This window comes from Schistocerca cancellata, chromosome 5 (genome assembly GCF_023864275.1).
Source record: "Schistocerca cancellata isolate TAMUIC-IGC-003103 chromosome 5, iqSchCanc2.1, whole genome shotgun sequence".
NCBI classification, from domain to species: domain Eukaryota; kingdom Metazoa; phylum Arthropoda; class Insecta; order Orthoptera; family Acrididae; genus Schistocerca; species Schistocerca cancellata.
In genome coordinates, this window is record NC_064630.1 from 175,677,953 (window position 1) to 175,698,890 (window position 20,938).

The following is a 20,938-nucleotide window of genomic DNA, read 5'->3' on the forward strand; positions in this document are numbered from 1 at the left end:
GACGGTTTTACTGCATTTGGCAGATAATCATACCTTTATGGGAGTTTCTTCATCATTAACGGTTGAGGTAGTTTATTCGGTATTTCAAATAATGTTGGTACTGCATTGCATACAAGTTGATGATTTTCTGCATTCATAAAATGGTTTGCTTCGGACTGTATTGAACAAAACTTCACATTGTTGTGTACATTAATATTGTCTTTCTTCGTGAGTTCTTCTTCTCTTCTGTTATTCGCCAGCCATTTTATAGTCCTAAAAAGAAAAATACCCGTATGTAGGTTCAAACGAATCCTGACGATGCGTTTCGGGAAAGGGTTGTAGTTTACCTCTCAGTAGTAGTAAGAAACCTAAAAAAAAGACAAATGTGGTGTCTTCTTTTTGTTGTTACCGCAATTTATTACGCTGCAGACTCTCGCGTTTGTAAAAAACCACGTTAAACAATTGCGATTCTATTTCGCTATCACAAGATCCTGCAAAATTCGATAGTATCACTGTCCGATGGCGCAATGCTGTCGCAGTTGGTAACGTTGAAGTTGACGTTTTATGTAGTAACTCTGCCGAATGCATATGTCAGTGTTTATAAATACGTACTAAAGCTTCACGCATTTGGCGAAAGCGATATATCCGCGTTGTGTTATTAACTGTATCCGACAATATGGATAGGCTTGAAAATATAAATCCGAAGCTTTACAGGAAATGTGAAGAGCGGCAAATAACTGAAAGTGATGAAGACGATAATGTCACCGATGAATTTGATTCTAGAGAAATCTTCGGTATCCTTAATCTTTATTCATGTTTGTTAGTAACAACATTTCCTTGGTCTTGACGATCTTTTTCCATATATTTACTCATAAGTTTCATGATATTAGATATCATAATGTCTTTGGTTAACAGACATTAAAGTGTTCTAGTTTTGCTTTTGGTGTATCTCTTATATGATGTGCACAGAAATGCCAGACAGTATTGTCAAAATTTACAGTTTAAAAGTGCTTAACGCTAGTTCAGATTTTATCACATTGCGTAGATGTAAAATATAGTAATATAGTATGCATATCTGTATTAAAAAAAGGTGCGTTAATGAGTGTCCATTCTTTTAGCCTTAACTGTATCTAAGATCTTATACGAGGAATAAATGATCCAGAACATCCATTAACATTAGAGGAACTTAATGTTGTGGAGCTCGACAATATATCGGTAAGATCCCAGCACATTGTTACGAAAAAGTTTCGTTTTTAATTATGTTGGTTGTATGTGCGCTGTAATCAAAGAGTGTGGCTATGTTCGGTTACCTTTTATCTTACCGTTATGTCATACGTTAACATATATTGACGTTCATATCACTATTTGTGTACCAGCAATGTTTCGAAACTGACTTCATTTTTGTACAGTATCATTCTGTTTAATTCTATTTGTGTTCACTGGATTTAGAATTGAGGGACACGTTGTTGAAAATCCGATCCCCACTGAAGAAGCAGTAAATATACCTACAGCCCTATATGATGAGTACTGGCTAGCCCTACCATGGCATTCACATTTCTGTAGGTGTCTGCACTTCTGCCACAATATCACCTCGACATAAGTTGTGGAGAGGTGTCGCTATCTTTCTGTGATACATGTCTTATACTTTGGTACCGTACAGAAATTGCTCTTCGGCCTAATTGGGCAAAAAAAAAGCTAAACATGATTTTTTCACAAATCACAGTTGTAATACTTGCATAAAAAAGACTAAGAAAAAGTTATACTGTGATTAAGGCACAAGTTTTGTATTTGAAAATATTGGTGTGTGTGTGTGCCCCCCCCCTCCCAAGAAAAGAACAAAAACAACACTGCCTCATTACACATACATACACGTATTTGTACGTACATACATACATACGTACATGTCGGTTTGATGTCGGAATATAGTCTAAGATTCTGCAACTGATGGATGCTAGTTATATGCAGATGCGACCTTCGGTTTTTTCCAACTACAGTTTTTGTGGAAATACGGAAGCGTCTGATCCTGCCCGTCTGCTTTGGCCCATGACGTCACAAATATAGCGGAAACGACCATAAACCACGATTCCAATATGGCGCATATAAAGTCGGTACGTACACATTATGAGAACGAAAATACATCGAAAAACACACACACACACTTTCCACAAAAAGCCTAATGACACTAATGGGACAAGTGCGGGAAATGGGGTGTTTTTGGGTGGGGGCAAACTAAATATAAACAAATTTAGACACCCACCCCCATACAAACCACACGAAATGACGAAAAAAACCATCATCACAAAACTCCACAAATACCACTAAACATATCATCTGGAATCGGACACTTCCTTTGACCTATATAGCTCAACAGCAGCTCCCGATCCCATAAGTTAGGATCAAACACTTCCCTTGGCCTATATAGCTCAAACGAAAACCCTGAACATACCACCAGAGAGCACAACAAACCACAACACGACGACATCTACAGACACGCCACACTCACAAACCTAACTCCGTGCCGTCATGACATCACACACGACAACACCCTTACGTCACGGGTCAAAGCAGACGCGTGGGATTGGACGCTTCTGTCGACCTGTTTTTGTTTGAGGCTAAGTTAGTCATAAATTTTGTTCAGTTTTGGCGATTTCAGCTGTTCCTCAATGCTACTGACGCCAGTATCTGTTTCACTCATCTTTGCAGTGGTGCAGGAATTGAACTGTGGCAATAATCTTGTATATTTCTGCGTAAAGGAACATTTGAAACAGGAGATCACCATACATTACTTTATCAGTCTTTTTATTTACTTTACTGGTTATGTAAATCATCCTCCTTGTTCAGATGCACTTCGTACTTTGGTAATCTGTCATATTGACTGCCTCATGGTAAGTAATTCCAGTTTCAATGTGGATATCCTCAGAGGGGTCACTTCCATTTGTAGCTATTAAATGTAATAAATTCCATCACAGATGGGCCTCCAAGCTGTGCATGCTCAATTTTCAGAGAAAGCGTTTAGTATTGTTTTGCAGCATGTCTTATTATGCCCACTATTAACAGAACTGTGATTATCCTAACCACTTGTTGGACAATTAAACTCTACCCCAGTGATGACAGTACGAATGTGGAACGTATGCACTAGCGTGTTGAGGTTTTCTTTTAGAGCTTTTTGTTACATGTAGGGATGACTTGCAGTTGATAGAAGGATCAAATTAAAAGTTTATTCCCACCATTGCTACTGTGACATCCCAACAATTTTGCTGCTTAAATCTCTGTGTGGATTTGAGATTTTTGTTTGTTTTGTTAGTACATCACCTTCATTTCCCAGTAGCCTATCATGTTGGTAGACACTTAAATTTGCTTCAAATATGTCGCTGCTGTCAATTTCAGGTTTAACCAACTTTCTGTACCTAGCATTATATGAGCCTTTTTTTTTACAGTGGAGTTTAAAACAGTGTTGCAAATGCTTCAGGATGGTTCCATGTGAAACTGAGCCTGAGATTTTTAAAACTTATTTTTAATTTAATTCATGTCATATTTTCTGTATCTACAAAAGTTAAATTTTACTGCCTTGGAAAAACCATCAAAGATACAGAATTACTTGAGGAAATATAGTTAAACTATCCTGGCCTTTCTGGACATAAGGATTGATGAGCACAAGAGTGACATTATATTGACAGCTATCAAATTTATGTCACAGTATTTTTTTTTTTAAGTTTAAATGGTAGAACCTTATGTTTCAGACAAATTTCAGCTTTCAAAAAGAGGTGAGATATTAAATATGCAGCCAAATTCCAAAAATAACTATGCATTAGTGAACCACCAGTGACCAAAAGCATAAAAAAAGTGAGGAAATTACAGCAGTTCCGTTTGTTTTTGATTAGGAGTGAAGAAAACCAATAAAAGCATCTAGTGACCCATAAAGCACTGTTTAATATGTACATGACAATGTATAAATTTTGAAAGTAATTGTCCCCCGCCTGTGACACTTTTTCTGATTGTCAGTGAGATCTAAGTCCAGCTCTATAGCTGAGTGATCATCATGGCTGACTGCTGTGCAGGGGACCTGGGTCTGATTTCTGGTACTACAATGAATTTTCCTTGGTGGGAGGACTGATAAAGAGTGCATTCAGTGTAATGAGGCCAACTGAGCAGCTGCTGAAACAATTAGTAGCGGTTCCAAGGTCACTTAAAATAACTGGGAGAGCGGTGTACTGAGCACATGCCCCACCAAACCGCATCTGATGACGCCATTGGCAGAAGATGACAGTGGTTGGTCGGCCCTTATTTTTATGAAAGTTTGGATAATATACAGAGTTACTTGGAACCAGTCTACACTTCATTTAAGTAGAGAAGCATTGATTTGTTTTATAGCCACTTCACTTACAGAAATCTGCACTGAAGGAAGAAGTTCGATGCTGAAGAAGAACAGGGCACAGCATAGCTGGACCCCAAGATAAACCACATGAGTTGCAAGGTTGAATCTTTACAAAGGTCTAATAAGGGAGTATTACGGTGGCAGTGTTAGGTATAGCTGCATGGAATAATATGTCTACGACAGACGTTGCTCAAGCAGTCAAACAATTGCCACACAAGTGGCGCAGTCATCAGCTATAAACACTCCATGTGGCAACCATATGGCTTTAAGTGGAAAGTGGCAGATAAAAACCAAGTTGAAAGGAAGAAATTTGGTAATAAATCAGGAAAGAGATGTGTTGCCAAAAGAGCTCTATATTTGAAGTATGTGATACGTGCTCTTCCATGAATGGCATAGATCACTACAACCTCAAACTTTTTGCAGATGATGCAGTTACCTATAATGAAGTACTATCTGAAAGTAGCTGCATAAATATTCGGTCAGATCTTGATCAGCTTTTAAAGTGGTGCAGAGATTGACAGCTTTCTTTAAATGTCCAGTCATATGAATACCAGAGTGTAACACTTTGTATGACTACAAAATGGAATGATCACATACTGTCATGGGTGAATAGGGTGGTAGACTTCAGTTTATTGATAGAATACTGGAGAAGTACAGTCAGCCTACAAATGAGACTGCTTAACAAATCAATCTTGCAACTGGTTCTAGAATATTGCCCAAGTGTACAGGGAACCATACCAAACAGGGATATACACTCCTGGAAATTGAAATAAGAACACCGTGAATTCATTGTCCCAGGAAGGGGAAACTTTATTGACACATTCCTGGGGTCAGATACATCACATGATCACACTGACAGAACCACAGGCACATAGACACAGGCAACAGAGCATGCACAATGTCGGCACTAGTACAGTGTATATCCACCTTTCGCAGCAATGCAGGCTGCTATTCTCCCATGGAGACGATCGTAGAGATGCTGGATGTAGTCCTGTGGAACGGCTTGCCATGCCATTTCCACCTGGCGCCTCAGTTGGACCAGCGTTCGTGCTGGACGTGCAGACCGCGTGAGACGACGCTTCATCCAGTCCCAAACATGCTCAATGGGGGACAGATCCGGAGATCTTGCTGGCCAGGGTAGTTGACTTACACCTTCTAGAGCACGTTGGGTGGCACGGGATACATGCGGACGTGCATTGTCCTGTTGGAACAGCAAGTTCCCTTGCCGGTCTAGGAATGGTAGAACGATGGGTTCGATGACGGTTTGGATGTACCGTGCACTATTCAGTGTCCCCTCGACGATCACCAGTGGTGTACGGCCAGTGTAGGAGATCGCTCCCCACACCATGATGCCGGGTGTTGGCCCTGTGTGCCTCGGTCGTATGCAGTCCTGATTGTGGCGCTCACCTGCACGGCGCCAAACACGCATACGACCATCATTGGCACCAAGGCAGAAGCGACTCTCATCGCTGAAGACGACACGTCTCCATTCGTCCCTCCATTCACGCCTGTCGCGACACCACTGGAGGCGGGCTGCACGATGTTGGGGCGTGAGCGGAAGACGGCCTAACGGTGTGCGGGACCGTAGCCCAGCTTCATGGAGACGGTTGCGAATGGTCCTCGCCGATACCCCAGGAGCAACAGTGTCCCTAATTTGCTGGGAAGTGGCGGTGCGGTCCCCTACGGCACTGCGTAGGATCCTACGGTCTTGGCGTGCATCCGTGCGTCGCTGCGGTCCGGTCCCAGGTCGACGGGCACGTGCACCTTCCGCCGACCACTGGCGACAACATCGATGTACTGTGGAGACCTCACACCCCACGTGTTGAGCAATTCGGCGGTACGTCCACCCGGCCTCCCGCATGCCCACTATACGCCCTCGCTCAAAGTCCGTCAACTGCACATACGGTTCACGTCCACACTGTCGCGGCATGCTACCAGTGTTAAAGACTGCGATGGAGCTCCGTATGCCACGGCAAACTGGCTGACACTGACGGCGGCGGTGCACAAATGCTGCGCAGCTAGCGCCATTCGACGGCCAACACCGCGGTTCCTGGTGTGTCCGCTGTGCCGTGCGTGTGATCATTGCTTGTACAGCCCTCTCGCAGTGTCCGGAGCAAGTATGGTGGGTCTGACACACCGGTGTCAATGTGTTCTTTTTTCCATTTCCAGGAGTGTAGAACTTATATGGAGAAGGGAAGTATGATTGGTCACAGGTTTGTCTGATCTGTGGAAGAGTGTCACAGACACACAGAAGGAACTGAAAGACTCTTTGGAGACAGATGAAAGCTATCCTGAGAAAGTCTACTGTCAAAAGTTTCAATAACTGGCTTTAACCGATGCCTCTAGGAATCTACTAAAATCCCCTATGTACCACTCACATAGGGATCTTGAGGATAAGATTAGAATAATTACTACATGCACAGAGGCATTCATTGTCAGTCATTCTTACCGTACTCTGTATGGGAATGGAATAGGAAGAAACCCTAATAACTAGTATAGTGGGACATGCCCTGTTCCATGCACCTCACTGTCATTTGCAGAGTATAGATGTAGATAAATATCTTCATTCCTTTAGCAGAGCTTATTCTCAGCTGAAAAAGGTGCTTCCTTCTAGCCCCTCAAAAAAAGAAATCGGTGTTCATTGAAAAAGATTGTATGGGAAAGCCTGCCTAAAAAGTAAGCAAAATATTTTCTTTGTAGACAAGAATGCTTGATTTCATAAGCTTACAGATGATAATCTGCTCAAAATGCAAAACTTTTTCACAAATGATAAAATAGCAAACACCTGGTACATTGTACATCCACCAACTAAGGAAAAAAGTTAGATTTTTAAATAAACAAAAAGGAAGAAAATCCAGATATTCAAATTAAGGTTTTCAACTTGCATCCAGTGTGTATTATTTCATCTATACACATTCTTAGATGAGTAATAAAACAATTATATGTAGATACATAATCTCAAAGAAGTCATAGGCTCAGAACCAGCTGTGGGAAAGATTGTGCCAAGAACATTCTCTGGTGAAGTTTGAAACTGCTGGAAGGAAATCACGGGTGGAGGTGGAGGGCTTGTCCAAAATGCGGTCAGGGTCAGTCTTGATAAAAACAGCATCCTCTGTCCAGTCACGGGCATTACTCACTTATGACAAGCTGGGGATGTTTCCATTACCATCACGCCCCATAAGAGTTTAAGTATGGTCCAGGATGTTATATTCCACAGGGACCTTCTTTTGCAGTCTGACAGTGAGCTGCCCGCCAACTTAGAGTGCCAAGGTGATCGTGTTGTCCGACGTGTCCATCGGGGTGCGAGGGATAATCAGGTTGCCACCGGTGCCTTCATCTTGGCCTTCAAGGGTTACACATTGTCCGAGAAGCTCAAGGTGATGGCCTACTGCTGTAATGTAAAGCCATATATCCCTCCCCCTGTGTGTTGCTTTAAGTGCTGGAAGTTTGGCCATATGTCTTCCTGCTGTACTTCCAGCGTCACATGTCGAGATTGTGGACATCCATCACATCCCAGTACTCCATGGCCTCGCCTCGCATCTGTGTCAACTGCGGACAGCACCCATCGCCTTGCTCACCAGACTGCAGGATTCTCCAGAAAGAAAGAAAAATAATGGAATAGAAGACCCTGGACTGACTGACCGACACTGAGGCTAAGAGAAAATATGAGAGGCTACATCCTGTGCATATGACGTCAACCTACGACAGCAGTTCTACCATCTTCTGTTCCGCTATGTACAGTTGGCTCTCGGAGCCGTCAGACTCCAACTGCCCCCTTGATTCTTCGGGGGGCACTTCCCTCCCTGTTGCTCCTGCACAACCTACTTCAAAAACAAAACACCCCCCCTCCCCTCCCCCATCCCCACTTCTCAGCCGGAGAAGCGTAAGTCTTCTTCGGCTCCTCTCACTAGGAAGAGATCCCTTCGGTCACTCCCTTCCCAGGTTCCTACCAGTGGCAAAGCTGACATCCGCCAGTGGCTGAAGCAACTACAGGTAGCTGGTCGTAGGGTTTCACGGACCTCCTCAGTCCCTGAGACTGAATTGGTGAAGCCCTCCCAGCTGGACAAACCTAAGGAGCAGCGAGAGAAACCTAAAAGGAAAAAGACCCCCAAGAACCAAGGCACTGCGGAGGCACCCACACCACTACAACAAGCTCTGTGCCTGAGGATGAGGTGGAGATTCTGGCATCCGCTGGGGACCTAGATCTTGCTGGGCCCTCAGAAACAACAGATGTCAATGACACAGGTACTCGTCCGGTGGCAACAAGTGACCCAGAGGCGTAGAATGACTTGTTGAGTGTTTCATGCCTTCCCCGTATCATGATCACGTAATCCTCCAGTGGGATTGGAACGGTTTTTTCCATCACCTGGCTGAGCTATGGCAACTATTAAGCTTTACACCTGCTTTCTGCATTACCCTACAGGAAACCTGGTTCCCGGCAATGCAGACCCCTGCCCTCCGCTATAAAGGATATTACAGGAACTGTAGTGACTATAATAGAGTGTCAGGTGAAGTCTGAATCTATGCCCTGAATTCAGTATGTAGTGCACCTGTGTTGCTTCAAAGCCGTCTTGAAGCTGTGGCTGTCAGAATAAGGACGAGGCAGGACATAACTGTCTGCAATGTATATCTTCTTCCAGATGGTGCAGTACCCCTGAACATATTGGCCTCGGTGATTGATAAACACCCTAAACCTTTCATACTTCTAGGAGATTTTAATGTGGGGTGGTGCTATGCTTATTGTTCAAGGTAGAGAGGTCGAAAATTTACTGTCACAACTCGACCTCTGCCTCTTAAATACAGGTGCCCCCACACATTTCAATGTGGCATATGGCTCATATTCGCCCATTGAACTCTCGGTTTGCAGTCCTGGCCTTCTCCCATCTATCCATTGGAGAGCACATGACGACCTGTGTGGTTGTGACCACTTCCCCGTCCTCCTGTCACTCCTCCGGCATCAAGCCCACGGACGCCTACCCACATGGGCTTTAAACGAGGCAGACTGGGACGCCTTCACCTCTGCTGTCACCGTCGCATCTCCCTCATGCGGTGCCATCGATGTTGTCATCGAGCAGGTCACTACAACGATCGTTTCTGCGGCGGAAAACGCGATCCCTCATTCCATAGGATGCCCCGGTGGAGGACAGTCCCTTGGTGGTCGTCTGAAATCGCTGAGAGAATTAAAGAGCGTCAGTGTGCTCTAGAGCAACATAAGCGACACCCTTCCGTAGAGCACTTAATAGCCTTTAAGTGGCTCTGTGCCCGCATTCGCCAGCTTATAAAACGACGGAAAGAGGAGTGTTGGGTGAGGTACATGTCAACCATTGGGTGCCATGCATCACATTCCCAAGTCTGGACGAAGATCAGACTTCTTTTTGGGTACCAGACGCCAACAGGAGTCCCTGGCGTTAACATAGATGGCGCGTTATCTACTGACGCAAACGTGATTGCCGAGCACTATGCTTGAGCCTCTGTGTTGGAGAATTACCCCCCAGCCTTTCGCACCCTCAAACGGTGGATGGAAAGAAAAGCCCTCTTGTTCACTACATGCCACAGTGAACCCTATAATGCCCCATTTACAGAGTGCGAGCTCCTCAGCGCCCTTCCACATTGCCTCAACACAGCTCCTGGGCCGGATTGGATCCACAGTCAGATGATTAATATCTCTCATCTGACTATAAACGACATCTTCTCGTCCTCTTCAACTGGATCTGGTGCGATGGCATCTTTCCATTGCAACAGCAGGATGATGATGATGATGTTTGGTTTGTGGGGCGCTCAACTGCGTGGTTATCAGCGCCCGTACAATTTCCCAACCTTTGCTCAGTCCAATTTCGCCACTTTCCTGGATGATGATGAAATGATGAGGACAACACAAACACCCAGTCATCTCGAGGCAGGTGAAAATCCCTGACCCCGCCGGGAATCGAACCCGGGACCCCGGGCTTAGGAAGCGAGAACGCTACCGCGAGACCACGAGCGGCGGACACAACAACAGCAGGAGAGCACTATCATTTCAGTGCTCAAACCCAGTCAAAGCCCGTTTGATGTGGATATCTACCGGCCCATCAGCCTCACCAACTTTCTTTGTAAGCTGCTGGAATGTACAATGTGTTGGCAGTTGGGTTGGGTTGGGTTGGGTCCTCAAGTCACATGGCCTACTGGCTCCATGTCAGGGCGGCTTCCGCGAGGGTCGCTCTACCACTGATAATCTTGTGTCCTTAGAGTCTGCCATCCGCACAGCCCTTTCCAGACGCCAACATCTGGTTGCCGTCTACGACACAACCTGGCGACATCATATCCTTGCCACATTGTATGAGTGGTATCTCCGGGGCCCACTCCAGATTTTTATCCAAAACTTCCTGTTGCTCCATACTTTCCGTGTCCAAGTCGGTGGCTCCCATAGTTCCCCCCGCAGGGCTCTGTATTGATGTCTCTATTTTCAGTGGCCATCAAGGCATAGCAGCAGCTGTAGGGTTGTCCGTCTCTCCTTCTCTGTATGCGGATGACTTATGCATTTCGTACTGCTCCTCCAGTACTGGTGTTGCTGAGCAACGCCTACAGGGAGCCATTCGCGAGACGCAGTCGTGGGCTCTAGCCCACGGCTTCCAGTTTTCAGCTGTTTAGTCATGTGTCATGCACGTCTGTTGGTGTTGCTATGTTCATCCTGAACCAGAACTTTAGCTCAATGACGATCCACTCACTGTAGTGGAGACATTTCAATTCTTAGGACTTGGTTTTTGATGCCCAATTGACTTGGCTACCTCACCTTCGTCAGCTGAAGCGGAGTGCTGGCAGCACCTCAATGCTCTCCACTGCCTGAGCACCAGCTGGGGAGCAGATTGCTCTATGCTGCTGCAGCTCTACAGAGTCCATGTTCAATCCTGCCTTGACTATGGGAGTGTGGTTTACAGTTCAGTGGTGCCCTCATCATTGCATTTACTTGACCCAGAGCACCACTGTGGCATTCACCTAGCGACGTGAGTTTTTAGAACGAGTCGGTGACCAGTGCCCTGGTGGAGGCCATTGTCCCTCCATTGAAGGTTAGGCATGCACAACTGCTGGCCAGTTACGTTGCACATGTTTGTAGTTCTCCTGCACATTCAAATTACGGTCTCCTTTTCCCAACCATGGCAGTTCATCTCCCACATCAGCGCCCCAGGTTGGGGCTTACCATTGCGTTTCGCGTCCAGTCCTTTCTGCCTGAACTGGAGTCCTTCTAGTTACCATCTCTCCTCGAGGTCCATTCACATACACGTCCATGGTGTATGCCTAGGCTGCAGATTCTTGAGGACCTTCCGCATGGTCCAAAGGACTCAGTTCACCCTGCGGCTCTCCGCTATCACTTCCTTCTCTATTCTTGGCACGTATCGAGGCCATGAATTGGTTTACGGCAACAGCCCAGCTCAATAGCTGATGGTCACATTGGCTTCACATATGTCCATGGAGGGCATATTGAACAGCATTCCTTGCCCGATGGCTGCAGTGGTTTCACTGCGGTGCTGGTGGCTATATCTCGTGCTTTTGAGCACATACGCTTATGCCCTGACAAGTCATTTCTCCTGTGTACTGACTCCTTGATCAGCCTACAAGCTATCAACCAGTGCTACGCTCATCATCCTTTGGTAGCATCCACCCAGGAGTCCATCTGTGCCCTGGAACAGTCCCGTCGTTCAGTGATGTTTGTGTGTACCAAAGGAACATCGGAACCCCAGGCAACGAACTTGCCAACAGGCTGGCCAAACAGGCTATGCGGAAGCCCTCTGGAGATGGGCATCTCCGAATCTGACCTGCATTCTGTCTTACATCGCAGGGTTTTTCGGCTTTGGTAGACGGAATGGCATAACAGTATGCACGACAAACTGTGTGTTATTAAGGAGACTATGAATGCGTGGAAGTCTTCCATGCGGTCCTCTTGCAGGGAATCAGTTGTCCTCTGCTGGCTCCGGATTGGCCGTATGTGGCGAACGCATGGTTACCTCCCCCATCACGAGGACCTACCTTGGTGTTTCCTTGGCTCACAAATGACAGTCATCCACCTCTTGCTGGACTGCGCACTTTTAGTCGCTCTGTGGCAGACTTTAACTTTGCCAGCACCCTACCTTTGGTGTTGGGCGACAATACCTCAGCAGCAGCTTTAGTTTTACATTTTATTCATGGGGTTGGGTTTTATCATTTGATCTAAGTTTTAGCTCACATCCTTTGTCCTCCACCCTATTGCTTTTAGGGCAGAGGTTTGAATGTGTTGCAGATTGGCTGGCTTCTTCTTTTTATTGTCATGGTCAGCCAGCCATGGTAATCGGCTCTCTTGTTTTTATCTCTTCCACATTTTTGTTGTGTCTCTCTGTTGTTTCCTTGTCCGATTTTGTCCATTTTAGTGTGTGTTGCCATTCTGTCATTCTTGAGGTTTACTCCTTTCTTCAAGCTGTGTTTTGTATGTCTTGATTATTTTACTTCCACCCTTGTGGGATTATTTTAATCGGAACGAGGGACCAATGACCTAGCAGTTTGGTCCCTCCCCCCTCTTTTAAACCAACCAAACAACCAACGAACAGTTGTTTTAAATGGGATTGCTGTGAGTGAATGACCAAACTGTCACATTCCAACCTAACTTACAATAGAGATCAGTTTGCCAACCAGCCAGTTTTCTACCATTAATATTCGTTGGCTTCGCCATTTTCAACCTAGCCTAGGGCTTGAGCTTTGTTGCTGTAACCACATAAACTTTTCTTCTGTGCTAGTTTGTACAATTACAAAAGAGGTACTACTGCCATTGATTTGTGACACTTGAGATGCAATTACAGCCTTCAGTTAGAATTGTCACTCACCTTCAGTCCAGACTATTACTGAAGTTTAGCCAAAATTACATTCTTTGGATAACAACTTGGACTCAGAAAATTCTCATCCTGACAGTCCGTTACCAATCTCTGATGTAATTACATTTGCGCGTTGCTATATAAGTCATGAAATAATAATAGGTGGCAGTCAGTTGGCAAGATGCCTCGCCGTCGTGTGTATCACTGGCATCCTACCATTTACAAAACTGCTTTCAATGTCGAGACAAATTATAACATGAATGTGGACGTTGCTAAAGTTATCAACACTCTCCATGGTCCTGCTGTGTTTCGTGGTGCCAGAATCCAAAGTCTGTTGACAGCTATCGACAGATTAGTGTAACATGTTCTGCAAACTGCTTGAAAGGATGGTTGCTGGCAGATTAAGGTAGGTCTTGAATCTTGTGGCTTTTTATCCCCATATCAGCATGGTTTCCAGAAGGAATGCACCACAACCAATCACCTGGTTAGTTTGGGATCAGCAATCTGACAGACTTTTTCCTAGATGCCAACACCTCATTGTGGTACTTGATCTACATATGGCATACTACACATGAGGTGATCACATTTTACTTATCCTCCATGACTAGGGCTTTCAAGGCTCCCTTCTGATTTTTATTTGCCAGTTTTTATCCCACTGTTAGATATTTGACTCAGCTGTCAATGAGTCCCACAGGGCTCCATGCTGAATGTCGCACTCTTTCTCATCACCGTCAGTGGGCTAATGACCTGTGTTGTGCCACTGGTCATCCCCATGCAATAAGTCCAAGGCACTATTTGAAGCACCTTCGCTTGGAACCTTTCCCACGGTTCGGAATTCCCTCGTGAAAAAAATGCAGGTTATTCATTTGTCATCATTCTACGGTTGGTCCTGACCTATATCTCTGGGTTGCATCCTGTCTGTTGAACATGCTACTCTTCTCTGGACTCATCAGGCACTGGTCTCGTCCTGACCGAGCTAGGGTTGTCAGGTTTATGGCTTTGTGGCACCTTCAGCCTTGAAATTGTTAGACGCAGTCCATCGTCATGGCATTTGATTGGCCACAGGTGCCTTCTGGTCTAGTCCTGTAGGCACTCTCCTTACTGAAGTGGAAATCTCAACTCTTCAGATTTGATAGTACCAATTGTTGATCACTTATGCAATCACCATCTGACAATTTCTCACTTTCATTTTTCATATGTACCCGCCCTTGGGTGGGATTGCCAGTGGATGCGCCTTGCAGCCCTCTGCCAGCACTGCCTCCTAACTTCCTTGGAATGTACTCCCAATGTTTCCCCACACCACACTCCCCCATTGGTTGGTACCAAGGCCACGAATTAGGACTGGTCTATTTCATGGCCCTAAAGTTTTAGTCACCTCCGTCATATTTTGCTGTCTGTTCCTTTCAGTTCTCCAAGAGTATCGGTGTGTTACCGTCATTTATGCTGATGGATCTGAAACCGTGTATAGGACAGGATATTCTTCTACATCTCCCACCAGTGAAGAATATTTATTGCTGGGAACAGGCAGAGCTGATTACTATTAACAGAGCTCTACATTTTATTAAAAGAGGCTCCCTTGACTGTATTTTAATTTTCAGTGACTCAATGAGCAGTCTCCAGTCCATTGCTCACTGTTACACTTGTCACTCTGTGATATCTGCCGTTTGTGACCTTCTCTGTGACTTCAGTCATATTCTCTGCTCACTTACCTTTCTTTGGTTCCCAGTCTATGTGGTGTCCCAGGAAATGAACTGGCCGGCCGTTTGGCTAGATAAGCGATTACCTGGTCTGTATTCACTTTCATGGTCTGAGGTGCAGGTTTGCTGGTGAAAATAGGGCTACTGCTAAGTCAGAGGTGGAACAACATATGATGGGCTCTTGCCCCCTCCCCACCCAAATAATTTCTGCACAATACAGGGGACCACTGTTGCATGGTGCTCCTCATTCTGTTCCTCCTGGGGGGAATCAACAGTCTTACGTTGCCTGCACATTGGTTATACCAGACTAATCTGCAGTTTTATTTTATGTAATGAACCACCCCCACATTGTGGTTGTGGAGCCTTACCACCAGTAGCTCACATTGTGGTGAATGCCCCCTCGTTCTGGCCCTCCAGGCTTAGCATGGTCTTCTGAATTCTTTGGCTCTGGTATTGGTGGACAGTTGAAATGCTTCTCAGTTTCCACTGTGAAAGTGGGTTGTATTCTCAGATATAAGGTGGGGCGGGATTGTTGGGTCGGGAAATCTCCCACTGGATACTGGGTCTGAGAAAACTCAGTCCTACCTCCTTTGACACTACCTCTTTCACCCTTCATGTACTCTGTTTTAGTTACTTTTAGGTGTGGTTTGCCTCATTTCTGCCACCCTTCATTTTCCACTTTAGATGTAGCATTGTGTTGAATAGTGGGTTCTCTTCAATGCCTTGACTTTAATGGATCAGGGGTGGGGTGGCTGTGGGTAGCATGGCTCCCATCTGATTGAGGGCCCACAGACTCCCATCTGTTGCATTACCTATTATACTGAGGTGACAAAAGTAGTGGGATACTTCCTAATATTGTGTTGGACCTCCTTTTGCTTGGCATAGTGCAGCAACTAGACAGGGCTTGAACTCAACAAGTTGTTGGAAGTCCCTTGCTGAAATGTTAAGCCATACTGCTTATATTGTCGTCCATAATTGTGAAAGTGTTGCCAGTGCAGTTTTTGTACATGGACCGATCTCTCAATTACATCCAATGAATGTTTGATGGCCTGGTGCATAGTCATCCATTAAAATTCCATAGTTGTTTGGGACCATGAAGCTGAAAATAACAACTTCCAGTCAATAATCAGTTCGGTTGGACTGGAGGACCCAGTCCATTCCATTTAAACACAGCCCACCCTGTTATGAAGCTACCACCAGCTCGTGCATTGTCTTGTTGATAACTTAGATCCATAGCTTCATGTGGTCTGCGCCATACTAGAGCACTACTGTTAGCGCCTACCAACTGAATTTGGGACTCATCTGACCAGGCCATGATTTTCCAGTCATCTAGGATCCACCAATATGATCATGAGCTCAGGAGATGTGCTGCAAGCAATTTTGTGCTGTTAGCAAAGGCGCTCACTATGGTCATCTGCTGCCATCGCTCATTAACACCACATTTTGCCACACTGTTGTAAGTGATATGTTTGTCATACAGCCCACATTGATTTCTGTGGTTATTTCATGCAGTGTTGGTTGTTTGTACGAACTGACAACTCTACACAAACACCACAGCTTTCCGTTGTTAAGTGAAGGCCATCAGCTACTGCCTTGTCTGTGATGAGAGGTAATGCCTAAAATTTGATATTCTCGGCACACTTTTGACAGTGTGGATCTGAGAATATTGAATTCCCTAACACATTCCAAAGTGGAATGTCTCGTGGGTCTGGCTTCAATTGCCATTCCTATTTTGAGATCTGTTAATTCCTGTTGTGTGGCCATAATCACATAAGAAACCTTTTAAATGAATCAGCTGAGTAAAAATGACAGCACCACCGTTGCACTACACTCTATACCTTGTGTAAGCGATACTATTGCAGTCTGTATATGTCTCTATTACCACTCCATGATTTTTGGCACTTCAGTCAGTTTCTCTCATCTTGTTTTTATTATTAACAGTCTAACTGATGTATATTACATTTTTAGCCTTCTCACTTTTACAGTTTTGAATCTCCTGACTAAGACATATGGATGCAGGTGGGGTTTCTCTTGCCTTGGATGAGCCACAGTAGACCTTTCGTCTCTGATCTTTGCACACACCCAATCCGTATATAATTTAATTCCCTTAAAGAAATATTGACTATTGTCTTCCTCCCCCCCCCCCCTTCAAAATACCTTGTAGTAGAGCTTTTTACATCAGAAGTAACAAAAATGGTGGTATGCCATCTTTTAGGTACCAGTAGGTGGAGGGCAGCTGTTGACTCTTTTAGCTGATAATATTTGGTGCTCATTACCTGTATTTACCATCTGCAAATCCTTGTTAGTTGAATGATTTTTGTATTGTGACCTGTGCTGAATTGTGGACCATGTATACAGATATGTGTATGAGATAGTTGTGAGGTTTTCTTTTCTCTCTCTTTTTTTAAGTATTCATAGTGTGTGCAAAATTAAACCTGTCCATAGAATGAATTTTCAGTCAGCAGCATTGTGTGCATTGATTTGAAACTTCCGCACTCTGCTTCAGAGTGAAAATTCATTCTGGAAACAATCTCTTAGGCTGTGACTGAGTCATTTCTCTGCAGTATCCTTTCTTCCAGATTTGCTAGTCCCAGAATGTGTGTAGGAGAACCTCTGATGCAAGTAAAACTGTGAGGATAGGTCAAGAGTTGTTGTGCTTGTGTACGTTGACATGTGCATTGCCCTATAACTAAAGACTAAATTGTATATAATTATACATAGTGTTAATACTGTGCCAGCTGTACTTCCTACACACTGAAAATAACTTTCTTTTGCTGTTGTGATTGTTTTGTTGTCTGTAGGTGGATAACAGCAAGAATGAAGTGAAGGTGCTGTTCACTCCAACTATTCCACATTGCAGTATGGCAACAATCATAGGACTTTCCATAAGGGTACAGTTGTTGCGTGCATTACCTCCCAGATTCAAAGTCAGTGTGGAGATTGCACCTGGTACTCATGCTTCAGAATCAGCTGTTAATAAACAACTAGCTGATAAGGAGAGAGTTGCAGCTGCACTGGAGAACTCGCACCTGATTGAAGTCATTAATCAGTGCATCGTTACTTATTAAGGACATTGGTGCGATAGCGTGCTTCATGAGAACAACTTGTGTTTATAAAGCATTTGCAACTGTTGTAACTGTGCTTGTTATTTTATTTGTGCAGCAGCACGGATGCTGTGATTTGCAGTTTTCATATGAAATAAAAGATGATAAATATTGTATTTGCAATGTTAGTATTCCTGTGTGTCCCAAATAATTACTTCAGGTAAATTCTCTGTGATTCATAATTAATTTTATTGTGTGTATAAAGACCATTAGCTTGAAACACTTACCTTAAGAAATCGAAGACTGGATAAACATGTACCATCAGAAAAGTGATACCATTAGTTGATTACTGCATGCTATGGGAACTTTGTTTCATGTTCATGTCACAAAAATTAGTGTGAGGTAATTGCAATATTAAATTTAAAGATATTGTGTGAGACATTGTGAATATTTTTAACAATAATTGTTATGTAATATTTCATCTATATATGACTTTCAGAGTGTTATTTATTAAATTTATTGAACACTTTCTTTATTAAATATTAATTTTATTGGTAAAAGTGAATGGTAACTGTCCCCCCCCTCCCCACCCCCCTCTCCCATGGTAAAAAATCTTGTCAATTCAGACTCAACATCCTGCCCCTGCAAGATAGACGTCCTCGTCCTCTCCTCCTTTATGATTGTATATATGCTCTTAGCAACAGTCCTAAAGTATATGGCATAATTTTCATTAAGGAAAATCGTTAAAAAATGTGTGTGTTACAAATGTGTTTCCAGTATACTGATGGTCTAAGGAAGCTAATATAAATATCAGCATAGGATAAAATGATTGAAAGACAACAGGTTGTGAACAGATGCATCTGTAGAATGAATGTTCACTATATTTTATTTCCTTGTTGGGTACTTTTGTATCAAAATACATAACTCAACTCTGAATCCTCGGCTAATAGCATAAAGAATAGACAAAAATTATTTTTGCTTGTATTGTGACTCTGCACATTGCAGTACACATGCTTGTTTTTAATGACTTCTGTCACTGAGACATTAAAGCACAATTTTACATCCTTTGTTACAAGTAAACTGAATGAGACTTTCATTGTTACCTTCTTTAATCAGAAGACTATGTAGATGCATCTCTCCATGCTTAGCATATCCTATGAAACCCTTGTCATCTCTGAATAACTACCACAGCCTACAGTCCATTTGAATCTACATATTATAGTCAAGTCTTGCTTTCCATCTAAAATAAATGCACATTAATTACTTAGTATTTAATGGTTTGGTCTATCAACTGATCCCATCTTCTAATCAATTTATGCCATAAATAGTTTTGCTCCCCCACTTGATTCTGTACCTCTTAATTATTCTTCTACAGCACCACCTAGCAAAAGCTTCTTTTCTCTTCTCTTCTGAACTGTTCATCATTTTTCTTTTTCCGAAATGCTTCTTTTCTTTGGCATTATTCATTTAATTCAACAGTGTTTCCAAGTGCTTTAAATCTCTGATAGAATTGCAGATTCCCTTTCCAAATTCAACCCTGGTTTCCTTTAATGCTAGCTCACTGTACAGGTTGAGTAAGATTGAAGATAGGCTACAAGCATGTCACTTCCCTCCCAACAACTACTTCCCTTTCATGTCCTTGACTCTTACGACTGTAGTCCGCTTTCTGTTTGAGTTATAGATAACATTTTGCTTCCTTTCTTTTATCTGTTATCTTCAAAATTTCAAAGAGTGTATTCAAGTCAACATTGTCAAAAGCATTCTCAAAATTTACAAATGTTATAATTGTTGGTTTAGGTCGTTGCTAATATTGCCTCACACACTCGTAAATTTTTTCCAGAAATGGAACTTATTTTTCACCTAAGTTGTCCTTGGTGTCTTCATGGTTTTTCTGCAGTTACAAGTAATTCATATCAGTGTTTTGAAACAATAACTTATCTTTGGAAAAGATTTATTAGTCTTTTTGAAGTCTGAGGGTATTTAGCATGTTTAATTTATCTTCTGTACCACTAGCTTCCACAAGGATCTCGTTAACTGTGAGGGAATTTCAGGTGCCTTGTTTCAACTTAAGTCTTTCAGTGCTCTATCAAATTCTTCTTACAGTATTATATGTCCCATCTAATCCTTCTTACAGTATTATATGTCCCATCTAATCCTCATCTATTTGCTCTTCCTTGTGCATAATAATGTCTTCATATTTGTTTCCTCTGTATATCATTTCACCTTTCCCTTCTTAGGTTAATACTGGTTTGGCATCTGTGTTTTTGATATTCATAAAGTTGTTTCTCTTTTGTGCAAAGGTCTCTAATTTGCCTGTATGCGGCATCTATCTTCCCCTAGTCAAGCATGCTTCTACAGCCTTGCAATTCTGTCACAGCCAGTTTGCATTTTTGGTCAAAAACATTTTATAGCCAAGTGTATTTGCTTTTGCCTGATTCATTTCCCTATTGTTATACAGTGTGGAACAAATAAAAGTGGTCTGGTGAGTGGATATGATTGGACACAAATGTATGCATACAACCACAACCCATGATGCACACACCACGTTTTTGCCCAACACATCATCCATGCTGGTTCAGAGTGTAGTGTGGGCTGTGTGTATATGAATGAGTGGGACAATGCAAAGGGGACAATGGTACTCTCAGTGGCGCAGTGGGTGTTCATTGTGGAAAGTTATGTTACAAAAAAGTTGTGGGAACAGTATAGTCGGTTGTTTGCTGAGAACTTTAATGTTGTCAAAGTTCCAGCAAGGAGTACCATGCAAAGCATAATCCAAAAATGGGTATCGGTAGGTTATACTTAAAAAACCCAAATCTGAAATGTACCCCCACACCTAAAAATGTGGCTGCAATTCACCAGCAAATGCTCAAGAGTCCTACCAAGTCCAACTGACACCTGTTGCAAGAGACTGCCAAATCACTTTAATTGTGCAGATATATACTCCATCTGGACCTACACATGCATCCCTAATAAGTGTCTGTTCATGCATGAAATCAATCAGATGCTCCTCAGTTTCATGAGTGGATG

At 43.4% G+C, this 20,938-nt stretch overlaps 1 protein-coding gene across 1 annotated transcript; it reads left to right on the forward strand.

Moving 5' to 3' along the window:
• The first annotated feature begins 532 nt into the window (after window positions 1-532).
• On the forward strand, window positions 533-18,442 carry LOC126188102 (MIP18 family protein galla-2). The gene is made up of 3 exons (XM_049929568.1): window positions 533-773; window positions 1,115-1,194; window positions 17,669-18,442. Exons 1-3 carry the CDS (start codon window positions 656-658, stop codon window positions 17,933-17,935), a joined length of 465 nt encoding a protein of 154 aa, XP_049785525.1. The 5' UTR covers window positions 533-655; the 3' UTR covers window positions 17,936-18,442.
• Window positions 18,443-20,938: the final 2,496 nt, after the last annotated feature.

Bases quoted from the DNA above. Each gene is read 5' to 3' on its own strand.
- LOC126188102 (XM_049929568.1), top strand. From the start codon at position 656: ATGGATAGGCTTGAAAATATAAATCCGAAGCTTTACAGGAAATGTGAA. The intron at 774-1,114 runs GTATCCTTAATC...ACTGTATCTAAG, and splicing joins TGATTCTAGAGAAATCTTCG to ATCTTATACGAGGAATAAAT. The intron at 1,195-17,668 runs GTAAGATCCCAG...TGTTGTCTGTAG, and splicing joins TGGAGCTCGACAATATATCG to GTGGATAACAGCAAGAATGA.